Source organism: Populus euphratica, unplaced genomic scaffold, assembly GCF_000495115.2.
Source record: "Populus euphratica unplaced genomic scaffold, PopEup_1.0 scaffold149.1, whole genome shotgun sequence".
In the NCBI taxonomy this organism is placed as follows: Eukaryota; Viridiplantae; Streptophyta; class Magnoliopsida; order Malpighiales; family Salicaceae; genus Populus; species Populus euphratica.
This window is the reverse complement of record NW_011499946.1, coordinates 410,516-425,870: the sequence shown is the minus strand read 5'-3', so window position 1 is coordinate 425,870 and position 15,355 is coordinate 410,516. Positions and strand designations below refer to the sequence as shown.

The 15,355-nt window shown below is 32.5% G+C and overlaps 2 protein-coding genes across 2 annotated transcripts; both read left to right on the top strand.

The window, feature by feature from the left end:
• Positions 1 to 2,557: 2,557 nt before the first annotated feature.
• LOC105137568 (receptor-like serine/threonine-protein kinase At4g25390) lies at positions 2,558 to 4,956 on the top strand. Its single transcript, XM_011043355.1, has one exon. It carries the CDS (start codon positions 2,701 to 2,703, stop codon positions 4,753 to 4,755), a length of 2,055 nt encoding a protein of 684 aa, XP_011041657.1. The 5' UTR covers positions 2,558 to 2,700; the 3' UTR covers positions 4,756 to 4,956.
• Positions 4,957 to 12,373: 7,417 nt separating this feature from the next.
• LOC105137567 (transcription factor bHLH118-like) lies at positions 12,374 to 13,750 on the top strand. Its single transcript, XM_011043354.1, has 3 exons — positions 12,374 to 12,968; positions 13,083 to 13,424; positions 13,541 to 13,750. The coding sequence occupies exons 1-3, from the start codon at positions 12,654 to 12,656 to the stop codon at positions 13,625 to 13,627; spliced, it is 744 nt and encodes a 247-aa protein (XP_011041656.1). The 5' UTR covers positions 12,374 to 12,653; the 3' UTR covers positions 13,628 to 13,750.
• Positions 13,751 to 15,355: the final 1,605 nt, after the last annotated feature.

The following is a 15,355-nucleotide window of genomic DNA, read 5'->3' as shown; positions in this document are numbered from 1 at the left end:
TTTAAAAAAATAGAGATATATAGAAGGAAATGGAGATTTTTTTATTATTTTTTAATAGCTATGGATTTTATTTTTGTTTATTTTTTCCTTCAAGATAAACTCAAAAAATAATTAATAAAATATTCAAACATACGTGTAGTCTTTTTCTCGTAGTCTCCAGTCTCTTGAAATAATCTAAATCAACGGCTACTATTAATTTAAGAGTCATTTGCTTTTCTTTGAATTAAAATTTATTCTCTACCACTTTTTCTCTGATTCCAAAATGGATTATGACCCATGGCTGCCCTCCTTTATCCTGCTATCATGGCAACTGGCCATTTCTTTTCCAGGTTCAGTTTTTTTTTTTTTTTTTTTTTTTTTTTTTTTTTTCTGTGAAGTAAGAATAGCTTCAATTTTGAAAAAGCAAACTCAAAATTAGTCAAAACAATTCAATTTCCATTTTTTCCTCTTCAAATTTGCAGGCCATTTTTTTATACTGCAATCACCTGAATTTAATGAAGTTAAAATAGTGTTCAGCTTCAATATTGTACTGCCTGCCTTTAAGAATCTGACCCTTAAATATTAATGTTGACATTTATCAATACATATATTTATTGAAGATTAGAGGCATGAACTAACCCTATAGATTGAGGAGATAAAAATAATATTGTCTTCCTTTATAAAAATCATATAGATTGAAGCAATAATAAATAAAAAAATAATAGTTGAAGATTGCAAGATGGAAAAGTCGGGCTCCAATATTTTAAACAGAGCTGCGAGCCAGCTTAGATACTAGGAGCAACAAACAATAACTACAATACAAGCAGTGGTTGCATGATTTTATTTTATATAAAAAAATAATTTAAAAAATAATAATTTAATTAGTTAAATTTTAGATTTATATATTTAAAATTATCAATTTAAATATTACAAATAGAAAATCATTAAAAACTTATATAATTATTAATTTTAAATTATTTTTAAAAGAATTAATATATTAAAAGTAGCTCTTAACAGTCTCTGTCAGGGTACAAAAGATGTACGCAAGAAAAGAAAATGTCAAACCTAGCAGAAGAAACAAAGAGGGTTTGGTTCTTGGAATCCTACTTTGGTGTGGGGCCGTGCCGTGTGAGTGAAGCCTACCTGCTCCACTTTCATTCCCTTTGATTTATCAAATGGATGGCCTAAACATGGCTTTTAGTACCAAAATCACCTTTGATTAGTTAGTTTTCAACCTCCCTTGCTGATCGGTACTGTGATGGTTTTTATAGCTGGGCTTAAAAAAAGAAAGAAAAAGTAGGTTTAAATAGAAACTATAAATTGAAGTTTTGTTTTTTTTTTTTTTTTTAAATTCAAGTTTTTATTGTAATTTAAGATGAAAAAAGAATGAAAATCAAGGAATTCTTGAAGTTTTTGTAAACGTAAGAGCATCATATGTCCTATCATTAATTATTCTCCCCGTTCAGCTCGGTGAGAGACGATGATTACAATATTCTTGTTAATTGCTTAAATCATGCCTAAACCAGACGACTTTTGCGTAAGTTGATGCATGTTACGATGGATTGCACTAGAAATAACTTTGACATGATCACACTAGGACTTAGTCTTGCTTCTTGCTTGAATCGTAAGTCCTTTTCTTTTAAATTTTTTTAACCCATATTGGGATTTGATTTTAGAATTTAATAAGTTAACTTGATGAATATTTTCAAATACACACGTATATATATTTATATTTTTATTTGATGAAAACAATCATTTATGTTAAAATTAAAAGATATGTAGAAGTTTACTAAATTTCTTGTAGTCTCATATGATACATATATTTTCACATGAGATTTAAATCTTATTGATTAATAAAAAAAAACTTACTTTCCATAATAATCTCTTGTTAAAATCAACCTCATAAACCATAATTTTAAAATTTATTATTGAAAAAAATGATTACAAGTTTGATATTTTAATTTTTTTTGAAATTAATTATTTTTTTATCCAGTTTAAACCAAAATTTTTAACTAGATTATTTTATTTTTTAATTAAAATAGATTTAAGTTCTAAATTAATCTATCTAATTAATTCAAGTGTCGAGTTGATACACTAGTTGATTTGAGTTTTATTGCACTTTCATATAACATAGAATATTAACAACAGAGATGAATAAAATTATCCAATCCCATATGTATACACCTAGAACCACACATCAAATATTGTTTTTTATTCAATACAGCCGGGATTAATGTTTATTGAATGAGATTAACAACATAATACATTTATTGAAATTTCTTCCGTTATTGATTCAAAAAATTAAAAAGTAAAACAAATATTCATAATCAACAAAATAATTCCTTAAAATTAACACACATTAAATACAAATACAAGTGGAATAAATAAATCATGTATCACCATGTAGCAAAACCTAGTTTTGTTTTTTTGTTTTTTTTTTAAAAGGTTCGGACAACCTCGACCCAATTTTCAGACAGTAAAATTTGAACTCCCTCTCTAAGTGGGGTGTTTGAGCATCCAAACTCCAAAGTGAACAGGGAAGATAAAAAGTGGAGAAGATCTAAGGAAACAGAAAAAACAAACGGAAAACAAAGACAAAAAAGAAACGGAAAAAAAAGAAAAGAAAAGAAGTCCACATCACCATCGATTGACAAAACCTTTCCTCTTTTCCATTACCAAATCTTTCTTTCTAGTTGTTTTCTAACCATCACCGCCACCACCATGCCATCGCGCCCAATCCCTCCTTTACTCCCACCCCAACCTCCCCCTCTCCTCCCCCCCCACCACCACCCTTCCCGCCTCATAGCTCCCCTTGCCGCAGCCACCGCAGCCGCCTTCTCCGTCGTCGTCCTCTTCGTCATCTGCTTCCGCAAAATCACTCGTAAACGCACTGTCCCCACCGACTTCTCCAAACCCCCGCACCGATTCTCCTACACCACCCTCCGCCGCGCCACGAATAACTTCTCCCCTTCTCTTCGGTTAGGCCAAGGTGGGTTTGGCTCAGTTTATCATGGAACTCTTCCTAATGAGTTCCACGTTGCTGTTAAGGTTATGGACTTGGGGTCTCTCCAAGGGGAAAGAGAGTTCCAAAACGAGTTGCTTTTTGCTTCAAAGCTTGATTCTTCTTATATTGTTGGAGCTATTGGTTTTTCCTATGATAGGAAGCATCGTAGTTTGTTGTTAGTGTATGATCTTATGCAAAATGGGAACTTGCAGGATGCTTTACTTCATAGGAAATGCGTGGAGTTGGCTGATTGGAATAGAAGATTTAGCATTGCTGTTGATATTGCTAAAGGGATTGAGTATCTTCATGGTTTGGACGCACCTGTTATTCATGGAGATATTAAGCCTAGTAATATCTTACTTGATCAGTGTTTTAATGCAAAGGTTGCTGATTTTGGATTAGCTTGGCTGAAGATCGATCAGAGTAATCAGAATGATCAGAAGCAGTGTGAGGTTAAGGGGGGAGAGAGTGATAAAATAAATGGTGGGTTGGAGTTGAAAAGGGCTGAATTAGAGAGTAATAACGGGGGTGAAGATTATGGATCTGTCGTGGAGGATACTGAGAGTGTGACTACTGGGTTTGATGAGTTTCATTTTGGGGTGGATCAGTCGCCGGTTTGTATGACTTCACCAGAGACTTTGGAGGCTGTGGGTGCTTCTCCGGAGGCTGGTGGTGTGGGGGTTTTTCCGGAGGGGAATTTGGATGGGGTTAGTATTGAGGGTGGGAAAGAATTGGTTGATGGGGAGAAAGGGAGCGGGAAAGGGACAAAGAGTGTGTCTCGAAAGGATTGGTGGTGGAAGCAAGAAAATGGTGGCGCGACCGCGGAGAACAGGGGAGTGAAGGATTATGTGATGGAATGGATTGGAACGGAGATAAAGAAGGAGAGACCAAATAGTGACTGGATTGGAGCTTCATCGTCATCAAATAGTCAGCCTGTTGGGAAAATAGATAAGAAGAAGAATCGAAAGAGATTGGATTGGTGGGTTTCATTAGATGATGATAACGATGAGAAGGTTTCGAAGAAGGAGAAGAGAAGGCTGCCGAGGGAATGGTGGAAGGAGGAGTACTGTGAAGAGTTAGAAAAAAAGAACAAGAAGAAGAAAAAGAAAAGGAGAGAAATGGGGATGACTAGTGATGGCAATAATGAAGCAGAAGATTGGTGGCCAAGAGATGTGGAAATGTACGGTGAGAGAAAGAAGAAGAGGAGTAAGAGTAGAGGTAGCAGGGGCAGTATTGAATGGTTTAGCGGTGAGCTATTTAGAGGTAACCGGAATAGCCATGATTCTTTGAGCGGAGAGATACCAAAGAGTAGTGGAATCAGTAGCACACCAAGCATGAGAGGAACTGTTTGTTATGTTGCCCCTGAGTATGGTGGTGGGGGGAATTTGTCAGAGAAGTCTGATGTGTATAGCTTTGGAGTTTTACTGTTAGTTCTTATTGCCGGGAGGCGGCCACTCCAGGTTACTACCTCACCGATGTCTGAATTTCAGCGGGCGAATCTAATGCATTGGGCTCGTAATCTTGCCCGTGCTGGAAAACTTCTTGATTTGGTTGATAAGTCTGTACAGTCTTTGGATCGGGACCAAGCTACATTATGCATCACTGTTGCTCTTATTTGTTTGCAAAAGTCACCTGCTCACCGTCCCTCAATGAAGGAGGTTGTGGGGATGCTCACTGGAGAGTCACAGGCGCCTCAATTACCAACTGAATTTTCTCCTTCACCTCCCACACGGGTCCCTTTCAAGTCCAAACCACATAAGAAGGTTCGGTAAAGCTTTAATGTCCAAAATTGATCTCCATGAGCAGCAGTATATTGCTTCTGGATGATACCATTATAGGTGTAAAGCAAAATGTCATCTTTAAATGAAATGAGTTGAACTTTGTTTTACTTGCTCCTGTGTATGCTGTTATGGCCTACCAATCCATTGCTAGCATCATAATGTTCTCTAGTCATTATAGATTTGCAACAGCAAGACCCACTTAATTTTTTCTTCAACGATGAGTTTCAGAAATGCCATTAGTACTTGATTAGGCTTTTTGAATACGGGCCATGTTTTCTCTAATAAGGCTTTCTTAGTAACTTTCGCCAGGTTCTTCGGATTCGTATAAGCAACTTACTTATCCTTTTTGGTGAATTTAGCACCAGTAGTTGTCCCCTCTTGTCTGCCACTTTTTATAAGTTGGCCAAGCAATTATAGGCAAAGGTTTTCGTATAATTTGTAGTTTCAGCTACTATCCATACCAATATGCATTGTTTATTTTGGTACGTATGCCAATGCACTGTTTGTTCCAGATGTGGAGTCCCTTGTCGCTGAACCCAGTCAATTGAAAATAAAAAAGGAAGAGAAAGGAAACCTAATACACTTGTGTTCTAAGATGTGAGAACTTAGGAGCTCTGCTTGCTGGTGTTTAATTTGATGATTTATGGCTTCGTATCATGATATGAGAACATTCAATCATCATTGGGCGTGGATTCTTTTATTTATGCTGCTAATTTGCTTGTTTTCCCCAAATTATCTAGGCAGGCTTGAATTATCGGTCATGGTAGTTGACATGTTTGCTTTATTGGTAATTGGTGAACAATTATATTTCAATATGCCTTGCCCCAAAAAATGCACATTTTAACAGCAAATTATATGGGAGAAACGTGAGAGATTACCAGATAGGTAAATCCTAATTGCTACAGGTATATATCATGGGTGGAAAAACTTGTATGGTCATCGAAGCATTTCTCCGTCAGCTATCGGAAGTTGAATTTGTTTATATACTCTCCACTGGCCTTCTGAATGACGTTTGGCAGTTTTGAGAGATGGTTCCATGCTTTTTCATATTTGATATTGAGTGACAGGTAAGGAAGATGTTGCTCACATCCAAACCCAATATGCGAACATGAATCTGATCCTCTGTGAAGCCCCTGTAAGATTTGTGGCCACAAAATGGTCAATTGCAGATGTGATAAAGGCGTCTTTTCTAGCATTGAGAGTAGGGACAGTGATGAGCTTCTCAAATAATGCACAGTTACACTGCATGATTTCACTTTTTAGATCACGAGCAAGGAATGCATACGTGATTGGGAAGACTCTTAGGGGCATGACAATTCGGCGAGGTTGTAGAAAGATTGTGACCGATCCAGTTTACCAATCAGAATTCTTTTGAACTTCATGTTTTCATGTGATATACATTGTCCGGCAGAGAGCTCAGGTTAAAGGATGCTGGTGCTGACATTCCTGACTGTTGCATCCACGAAGCAGGTAATTTGGATATTGTTACTTCCTGAAGTGCTGTTTTTTTTTCCGAATTTTATTCAGTTCACATCCAAGCACAATAGATACACATTGCCTTTAACATTGCTAATGTTTGGAAGATGAATCTTTAACGAACTCAGCTAACCACACTAAACGTTCTCTGTTTGATCGTTGGAAGAGTGTGAGACTGCCTCCTGCATAAATCTGGAGAAAACATTTCCAAGCGCGGGGACGGGCTGCCTTAATTGCAGCTACAACTTGGGATGCCAATCCATGAGACACAAAAAGCCCATCTTGACAAGTGTGCTGCTGACAGCCAGTTGCTTTAAAAGTAGTTATTTTGCTGATCTGGTATAGTTACATGTAGGGATGTCGGATTCAATATTATTTTTTACGAAATCATGGCGACAATTTAATCAATCGGTTATTAACTCTTACCATGATCGAAAAGAAACGAGTGTGCTGTCATGTACTCTTGCCCGACGCAACAATTTTTCTTATATAAAATAAAAAACAAAAATCCGACCGCACTGTTGCCATCTATGATTGCAGTAAATATTTATTTTATGATTTGGTTTTCCATGCGTACAAGTTTCCTAGATTCCATTGAAAAGGGAAAGCAAAGAAGAAAAAGAACCCTTTTTTCATCGTCCAAATTAACGCGTGTTGAGCCCAAAAAGAATAATCAGAGTCAGCAAACCAAGAACCCATGATGCAAACTAAAGCTTCAATCTTAGTAGATCAAAATCATCACAAAAACTCTTTTCGTAAGTTATCCATTAAAATCATTTGGTGTCTAGCAACTAAAGAGTATCTTAATATCATCATTATCATCATCGCTATTATTAACTTATAATATAACCCTCTGCTTCCTTATCTTTAATCTCATTTGTTTGTCCCAAGCAGTCAAGCACCAAAGATTCAAGGATACCAGAAACAGATTTTGTTTCTCATTAAAAAGATTTTGGACAACTAAGCAACTTATAAAAAAACCAGGCAGGAGAATAAAATCCATTTCAATAAAGTTGTCGGGATTGTTTCTACCTTCCCAACAAAATATTTATGATATTTCTCTTTCCGGTCCAACTATATTTTTAAGAATTTTTATTAATTTTTAGCTTCAAAATATTTTTGATGTGCTAATAAATTTTGATGTGTTTCTCAATAAAAAAAACACTTAAAAAAAACATTTACAACACCCTTAGATATACATTAAATGTTTTTTATTATTATTATGTTAGTGCTCCACCGTGTATTGAAATTAAGTTTTTTGTATTCACAATTTAAGTAAATTATTTATATATAAATTAGTACATTCACAATAAAGATACTAATTTAACTCAAGTATGATGAATATTGAATCAAAATAACTCAAATAGATGGGTTTTTTAGATAATTATTTTATTGATGAATAATAAATACAATATAAATATTTCCAAATATGACTTAAAACCCAAAACAAATTGTTTTATATGCATACACACATGTAAAACATTTATATTTTTCAAATCCGATATCATATATGTATATTCTAGTATTGAAATAATACTCTCACACATAACATTTATCATTTAATATAAATATACATGCCTAAAGACACACACATACACATACATTACCCTTTTATTCATATTAAATAATAAATAGTACTCAAATGATGAATATTCAAATGGTTACCTTCAATACCTTAAACCCAATAAATAGAATATAAATATCTAAATTTCTTACTTAATAAGTAATAAATAGAGCATGAATATAATAAAAACTTGATCATGAGTACTCATTACTATTTGTTAAAGTTGTTAAAAAAACTTCATATAAAAAATATAAAAAATAAACTTTTTATAGGTTGCAATCCTAAACCAAGACATGTGAGTTTAATATAGGTTTACTAGTTGTTAGACTTAATCAATGATTAAAAGTTTACCTGAAAAAACAAGTTTTTCATGTAATAAGGGACTTTTTAGCATTTAAGTTAGTAAATACATGAAAGAAAAAATATAAAAGTGAATTGAGAGAAAATATTAATGTAAAGAAGTGTTGAGTCTAAGAAAATTGTGACTTTTTTTATTTACATGATAAGTCAAGGTATTTATAAATTGTGATTATATTTATATTGTTATTGAGAAAGGAGATGCTTGAAATGCCAGGAAAATGGTTCATGTTTGCATTGTTGACTATTGACTTTTGAAATGCCAGGAAAACGATTCATGTTTGCATTGTTGACTATTGACTTAAAAAAGACGGTAATAATATAAAATATTTTATGATTGGGTTGTATGGGACACTATACTCTAACTCCTTATAACTCGATAAGAAATATACATAGATCAATGGTAATCGATGGAGATCTAAATTATTTTTGGAGGTTAAAAAACAAAAGAAAAGGGGGGTGTGGGATCATGTTCATGTTAGTATTTCATTATATTATCACTAAAATTATGGATAGATCATGTCTAATTTTAGGGATCATGTTGATGTTAGTATTTTATTATAACTGAAATTATAAATATATCATGTTTAATTTTCTTTTATCAATGCTAAAGGACCAGAATCAAACTAAGAACTACATGGTGTACTTAGGTTTGGTATAATCGATTATGAACACCATGACAGCTATTGTACTTAGGTTTGGTATAAGTCATGAAGATCGACATTGCAATTTGACCCACCTACCTGCATGATACATGGTTCTTAATCTAGGGCACAATGACCCAATTAATAATTGTGTTATTAGTTAATCATCTTGCATTATTGTTTCTTTATTTGGATTTTGTGTTTATCTTTATCTTTTAATGTGCTTTAGTTTTCTTAAAATTAATTGGTAATGAACAAACTTCGGCATTAAAATCCACTCAGCCCGGAGACTAACCCATGTGGTTTGATGAACAATGAACTTTATTCATTTTGCCCAATAAGTTAATTTATTATGTATTAATTTTTTTAAAGGCAAACCACAATTTAATCCATAAACTATATATCGATTTTCAATGTAGTCATAAACCTATAAATTTAATGATTGTAAATGTTTCTACATTTCTCAATAAGGTTATTTCATCATTTTTTTTGTGTTAAAATACCACTCTAATTTTCATTTTTATCTGGTAAAATTGAAACGAAGAAAATTTAATAAAAAGTTAATTAACATTAGTAAAAAGATCTGATAGAGAATTGTCTAAAACATTTGGGATTAAGTTGAAAATGACTATACAAATTAGAAGGAAGTTGTTGTTTCCCGTTATTTTAATAGGATAAACAGAGGGAATTGATCATCTACTGACAAAATACCAATTTTTTTTTTTTTTTTTTTTTTTTTTTTTTTTTTTTTTTTTTTTATTATTATTCTTAAATCATGTATAACGCAGGTTGTTAACTAAGGAGCAAATTGTGGGATCCTTTGAGCGAAAGGATGGGGATCCCAATGTTTGATGATCCCTAGACTCATCATCTTAGGACTTTACACACCACTTTTTCACAATAATTCACATTAATAATTGTCATCACAGGAGATACAATATATTCTAACTTTTTTTGTATCATATAATAATGAATTCAAACGCACATGTAACAGCTCCCTGTCCATAGGGAAGGAGGGGAAATTGAAAAAAAAAAAAAACAATCCTTTTCCAGCTCACAACTATTTGTGATAAGATCAAAAAAGGGTCATTCTAGCTCCACTTTTCTCTTGCCTTTTTCCCAACTTCTGTATTGGTACATGCACTGCAGAGATTTGCAATTTTAGTGCTGATATTATTCAGTGCTAGTGCCTCGAGGAACATCATTGCCTTGAGTGCCAAACTCTTAAAAAAATTTGCCTAATAGAATACGGGGTTTGAGAGGAAGGGCCCAACCTATAGGGATATTGTCATGGTTTTAGCTTCATTTCTTATTGGCCTATTCTTCCCATTATGTCAATCTTGATTATTATATTATTAGACTATGTTGCGGGAATTTATTTTTGATTAATCTAATAACTCGATTTAGATAATTTGTTTTTGATAGACAGATAGATTTAATCTTAATGTATTGTGAAAAAAATATAATTAGATATTTTTGTATTTATAATTATTCTATTTAACACGTAATTTGTCTTTTATCAGTCAATTTTGCTTTTCAATTTTACTCGTGTTACTCAGCTCCTCTCGGGCCACCAATACCACCTTGATTTTCTTTGAGGGATATGCATGCAGTTGTGGGATGCCCATCATGATGTTAGGATCCTGAATATTATATATACAATAAAAATAATAAAATAAAATTATTTAAAAGATTATAAGATTTGTTATATAAATCTAAAGTTTTTTCGAGGTTTATTATTTAAAAAATTAATTTTTTTCAATTTTGTATAATTATTTTAAAATTAGATTGTTGTAAATCACAAGTTGTTTATTTAACCAGCTTTCAACGGTAACTCACATGAATCACCAATAAGAAATCTCCTAGATTTCTATTTAGAAAAAAGATTATCGTGTCTAGAGTATTAGCTGGCTATTATATAATTTACATAGTTGTCTAACAAACAACTCCTTAAAAATAAAAGGCATAACTAATTATTTATAGAAAAATTTTAAAAACCTTATAAATTAGTAAAATATCAATTTTCTCTCTAAATAATATCGATATATTAATTCATAATAATTTTAGAAATTAACTCAATCAAGTCCTTGATTTTTCTAGGTCTAGAAATATAATTCATGTATTAATTATATTATAATTTTTAATTTTTAGAATATATTTTAATCAAGTCATACTTAATTAATTTAATTTAATTTAATTTTTTATTAATGATTCTTAATATGTGTGACTCATTAGCTTCCTAAAAATGTTAGCTTAAATATAAATTATAATTCTAATTAAATAATTTAATTTATTATTAATTCAATAATTAATAAATTTATATTTAAAGATCAGGTACATAGTCTAGCAATGTGTCATGATCCTCTAAATATTAAAAAAATTATCAGTGATTTAACTTAATCTTTTAATAATCAATTTTTTAATATAATTAATATTGTTTTATTAATAATATTTCAATTTAATATTAAAATATAAAACATGTTTACATATTAAATCATATTTATTATTAATATAATAACCATTTATTGTTTAAATAAAATTTAAAATTTTTTTCTACTCACCCCTGCAAGCTCGACTAGGCCTTACCCCACTCCCTTCTTTCATCTTCTCCTCACCTGCTCACTCATTCGGTCTCAATTGGGCCTTGCCCTTACCCTTTTCTTCTTTCTTCTCTCTTCCTCCTCCTCCTCACTCTCGGTCATGGTTAGGCAAGCCTGCGGTTAGGTTAGGCTAACTCTTCTCCCCTTTTTCTTTGCTAGGAAAATTTTAATTTTGACCAACATGAATATTTATGCACCTGTCTTTAGTTTCATAAGAACTTCTCTCGAAAATAAAAAAGAGTTGCGGATCATTTTCTAATGTATGATCACGATTCTAGCTAGAAAGCCATTATTAACAATGTTAATTTATATAAAAAGATTCGAAACCATGTACCAATGACTCCATTTATTCAATCAATGATTGATATTTTTTTTTGAAAAATGATTTAGTTAATAATTATCAATACTTTGAAAATCTAGTTTTTGTTGTTCAATGACATACCCATATTTCCAGTCTTTCATGAATTTTTACTTGGCATGACTTCATTACACAGTGAAGTACTTCATATTCATTAAGCAATTCAAAGGTTATTGCTTTTTCTTTAAAAATATTTTTCATGGGATCATAACTTTTGATTAGCGTGATAATGAGCTCTTCGCTCTTGTGAAGAGGTCTTATGTATGATTAGAAAAAATCCTCTGTTTTGAAGTGAACCTCCGTCACATGCCCTTGGTTTTATGGTGAAGTGGAAGTCTACAGTTTAAAAGAGGTAACAAAATGTCTTCGTTTTCTATACATTAAGATCTTAATAAGTGTTGTGAATACTTTTATCTTGGTATTAAATGCAAGATAGTTGGCAAATCACATTATTCATGGATGGAGACAAGCGTGTTTCATTTCCTACCCATAACTCCTAGTCAACCAATTTATTACTTTAATCAGACGGATACTAGGTCTCAAAATCAATACAACCATGCTAAAATGGACGCCAAAGATAATCATTCCATAGAGAAATCATTGGAGAACATAACCTAGTTTAGTTCACAAGTGTGAATGCAAATGAGTGGATTTACTTTTGTACAAAGATACAGTTTCACATGGAAGAAAAGCTTTAACAATGCAAGAGTGAGGTCACCAATCATCTCTCTTCTTGTGGATTTCTTTTTTCAAGGGATCTTAGCAAATCAGGGCCATAGAAGATCACATACCCTAACAAATCACATACCCTAACAAACGTATCTTCTTCTTTAACCTCCATTGCCACCTTACAGAAAGAAAGCTTCAAGCCTGAATAAAAACTTTGCTCAATGTTCCCTTTACACCAAGGTGGTGAGCTGTGCTTCAAGATCTCCTCCAGTCCACACCAACAAGACAATATCCCACAAGATCTGATTCTTGCTCATCAATATGCTGAAATCCATGGCAGTGATATAACCAACAATATGGAGAAAGGTCGGCGGCGAAATATAACTTCCATGGACAATGATGAGGCTGCTAGAGATAATAATATGATCAATAGTAAGAAGAAGATGATGCATAGAGATATTGAAAGACAAAGGAGGCAAGAAATGGCAACCCTTCATGCATCCCTTCGAGCTTTACTTCCTCATGAATTTATCAAGGTGAGAAACCTTCAATTTCTTTCTATTCCTTTCTTTGAGAAGTCCTTGCTTATTTTTTTTTAAACATTCTTGGGGTTCAATAATTAGGCCACTAGGGTTTGTTTGGGGTTTCAGGGAAAGCGTTCGATTTCAGATCACATGAACGAGGCAGTGAATTATATAAAGTATCTCCAAAAGAAGATCAAAGAAACTAGTGCCAAAAGAGATAAGTTAAAGAAACTATCCGATTTAAGTTCTGTTGCCTCCCCAAGTGGATGTTCTAACAAATATTCTTCAAGTTCCGTAGCTCTCCAGCCATATCCAGGTGGTATTGAGATTACGTTTGATAGTGATTTAATGGGGAGAGATTTGCCCGTATCAAGAGTATTGCAAGTGTTACTTGAAGAAGGAATTTCTGTTATCAACTGTGTTTCCACCAAAGTAAATGAAAGATTATTCCACTCTGTCCAAACTGAGGTACACTCCATTGTTATCAATAACTAAAACGTTTAGGGTTTTATGTTTATGTTCTTAAGTTGTTTTCTAATTCCAAGAACAACTTAGCTTCAGTTATAATGTTTTCTTTTCCACAGGTCAATGATCCTACATGCTTAAATTTATCCGAGCTGTGGCAGAAATTAACCCTAGTAGTTTCTTCTACAAGTGATTTATCCAAGTGAAATGTTGTCCTTACTCTTGGATTGACATCTTGCACTGTAACACTACTCTAAACACTTTTCTCAGCTTGGTTTTGTTTTTGAGAACCTTTGATGAAAATGCTTTTATTAATTAGAAGTATTTTGTTAATATTTCTCTTAAAGGCTATTTGGGTGGCTCTCTATGCATGCTTATTAATTATGTGTTCAATTCAATAGGTGACCATGCGGTTCTTGATCTTCCCACGCAGTACGCTGTAAATTTAACATACATTTGCAACTTTGAAACCTTTTCTATTGCATAAGTTGATGTTGTATTTGGCAAGAACTTGAAGGATTTCACTTATGAGTGCTTGAATTTCTTTTCTTTTCTTTTTGTTATTGTGTGAAAATCTTGTAATTCTGAGGACTAGATTAGCACTGGTGAAACGATTTTAAGAATAAAATGATAATATTTATTTCCTGTTTCCAATCATCATAGTCTGAGGACACAATATGGGAATTGCTTTGTTGTTTATCCTAAAAAAAAAAAAAGTTTGTGTCAAAGAATTATTTAAATTAAGTTTAAAATGTGAGGTAAAATACTAAAAATAGTTTTATAATATTTTTTTTAATATATCTCTTAAAATAAAAATTTACTTGACTTGAAATTTACATATGTCTATATTATATTATATTTAATTTTAATCATATAGAATAGAAATAACATGATTTAAACTTGTGATCGTTTGATCAACAAAATTCTGATAATATGTTAAAAAATTATTTCAATTTAGAAATTAAACTATTAAATAAAATTTTAAAAATAATTTTATAATACAACAATATATGATTTGTTTTCATGGAATCATTACATGTGGATTCCTGTCTTAATTAAATTTGATGATAACATTTGTGTCTCTTTTTTTTCCTTCCTTTGTGCTCTCCTACATGGCCATTTACTCTTTATTACAACAATAATTACGAGTCTTGCAAGTCCATTTGCACTTATAAATCAAAAGTCCATTCAAGCAAATTTCCAAAGGCTGAAATTCCCTCAATATTCTTGGTTTCAAGAATTCATACTTCATTGAACTCAACGTGGCCATGGTTTATGTAATTGTTCTCTAAATTTCCCTTAACTTTTCTTGTTTATATAAACTCTGCTTGTTATATATTAATTAGTCAACTATAGTGCTTGGAACTTAACTTTAGTAGCTTTACTTTTGTTATTCTCTCCATTTCTATCTAACTAAATCGTTCTTTAACTTGAATTTTTTTCTTTTGTTGTTGTATGTACTTCGCTTGCATAACAGATATAGCATGCAAGGCTTAACTACAGCCTTGAAATAGGCATGGTATCTCTATAATTGTAATAATGGTTGTGTTTTAGTTGTAAAGCATAATGACATATTTGGCGTGCACGCCACCAACCGGCAGCCAGCTGAGGTTATGGACCGCGGTTTATATGCTGCATTGAGGCCTTTCCGGCCATGTCTCTGAGTTTTTAAATACCCACTTAAAGGGATCTATATCTGTTGGGATGTCAGCTCAAAAAGATCTACACCTGTTAAAATCTATATATGTGTATCCTAGTTCTGCAAGTAAACCCCAACCCCATTTTGCATTATTGATAAGCATCTTTATTAATCCATACACAGGTGTCTTTATGCTCTACATCTATGGGGGATAGGTAAATCAAATGACTTCTGTACATCTTTTAGTAACTGTTTTATATTTGCATGAACCGATATATATCTTGTAGTACTATAG

What these genes read in the sequence shown, in the direction of transcription:
- LOC105137568 (XM_011043355.1), top strand. Translation starts at nt 2,701, where the DNA reads ATGCCATCGCGCCCAATCCCTCCTTTACTCCCACCCCAACCTCCCCCT.
- LOC105137567 (XM_011043354.1), top strand. Translation starts at nt 12,654, where the DNA reads ATGTTCCCTTTACACCAAGGTGGTGAGCTGTGCTTCAAGATCTCCTCC. An exon ending in TTCCTCATGAATTTATCAAG is followed by an intron (nt 12,969 to 13,082) that starts GTGAGAAACCTT and finishes TTGGGGTTTCAG; the next exon opens with GGAAAGCGTTCGATTTCAGA. An exon ending in TCCACTCTGTCCAAACTGAG is followed by an intron (nt 13,425 to 13,540) that starts GTACACTCCATT and finishes TCTTTTCCACAG; the next exon opens with GTCAATGATCCTACATGCTT.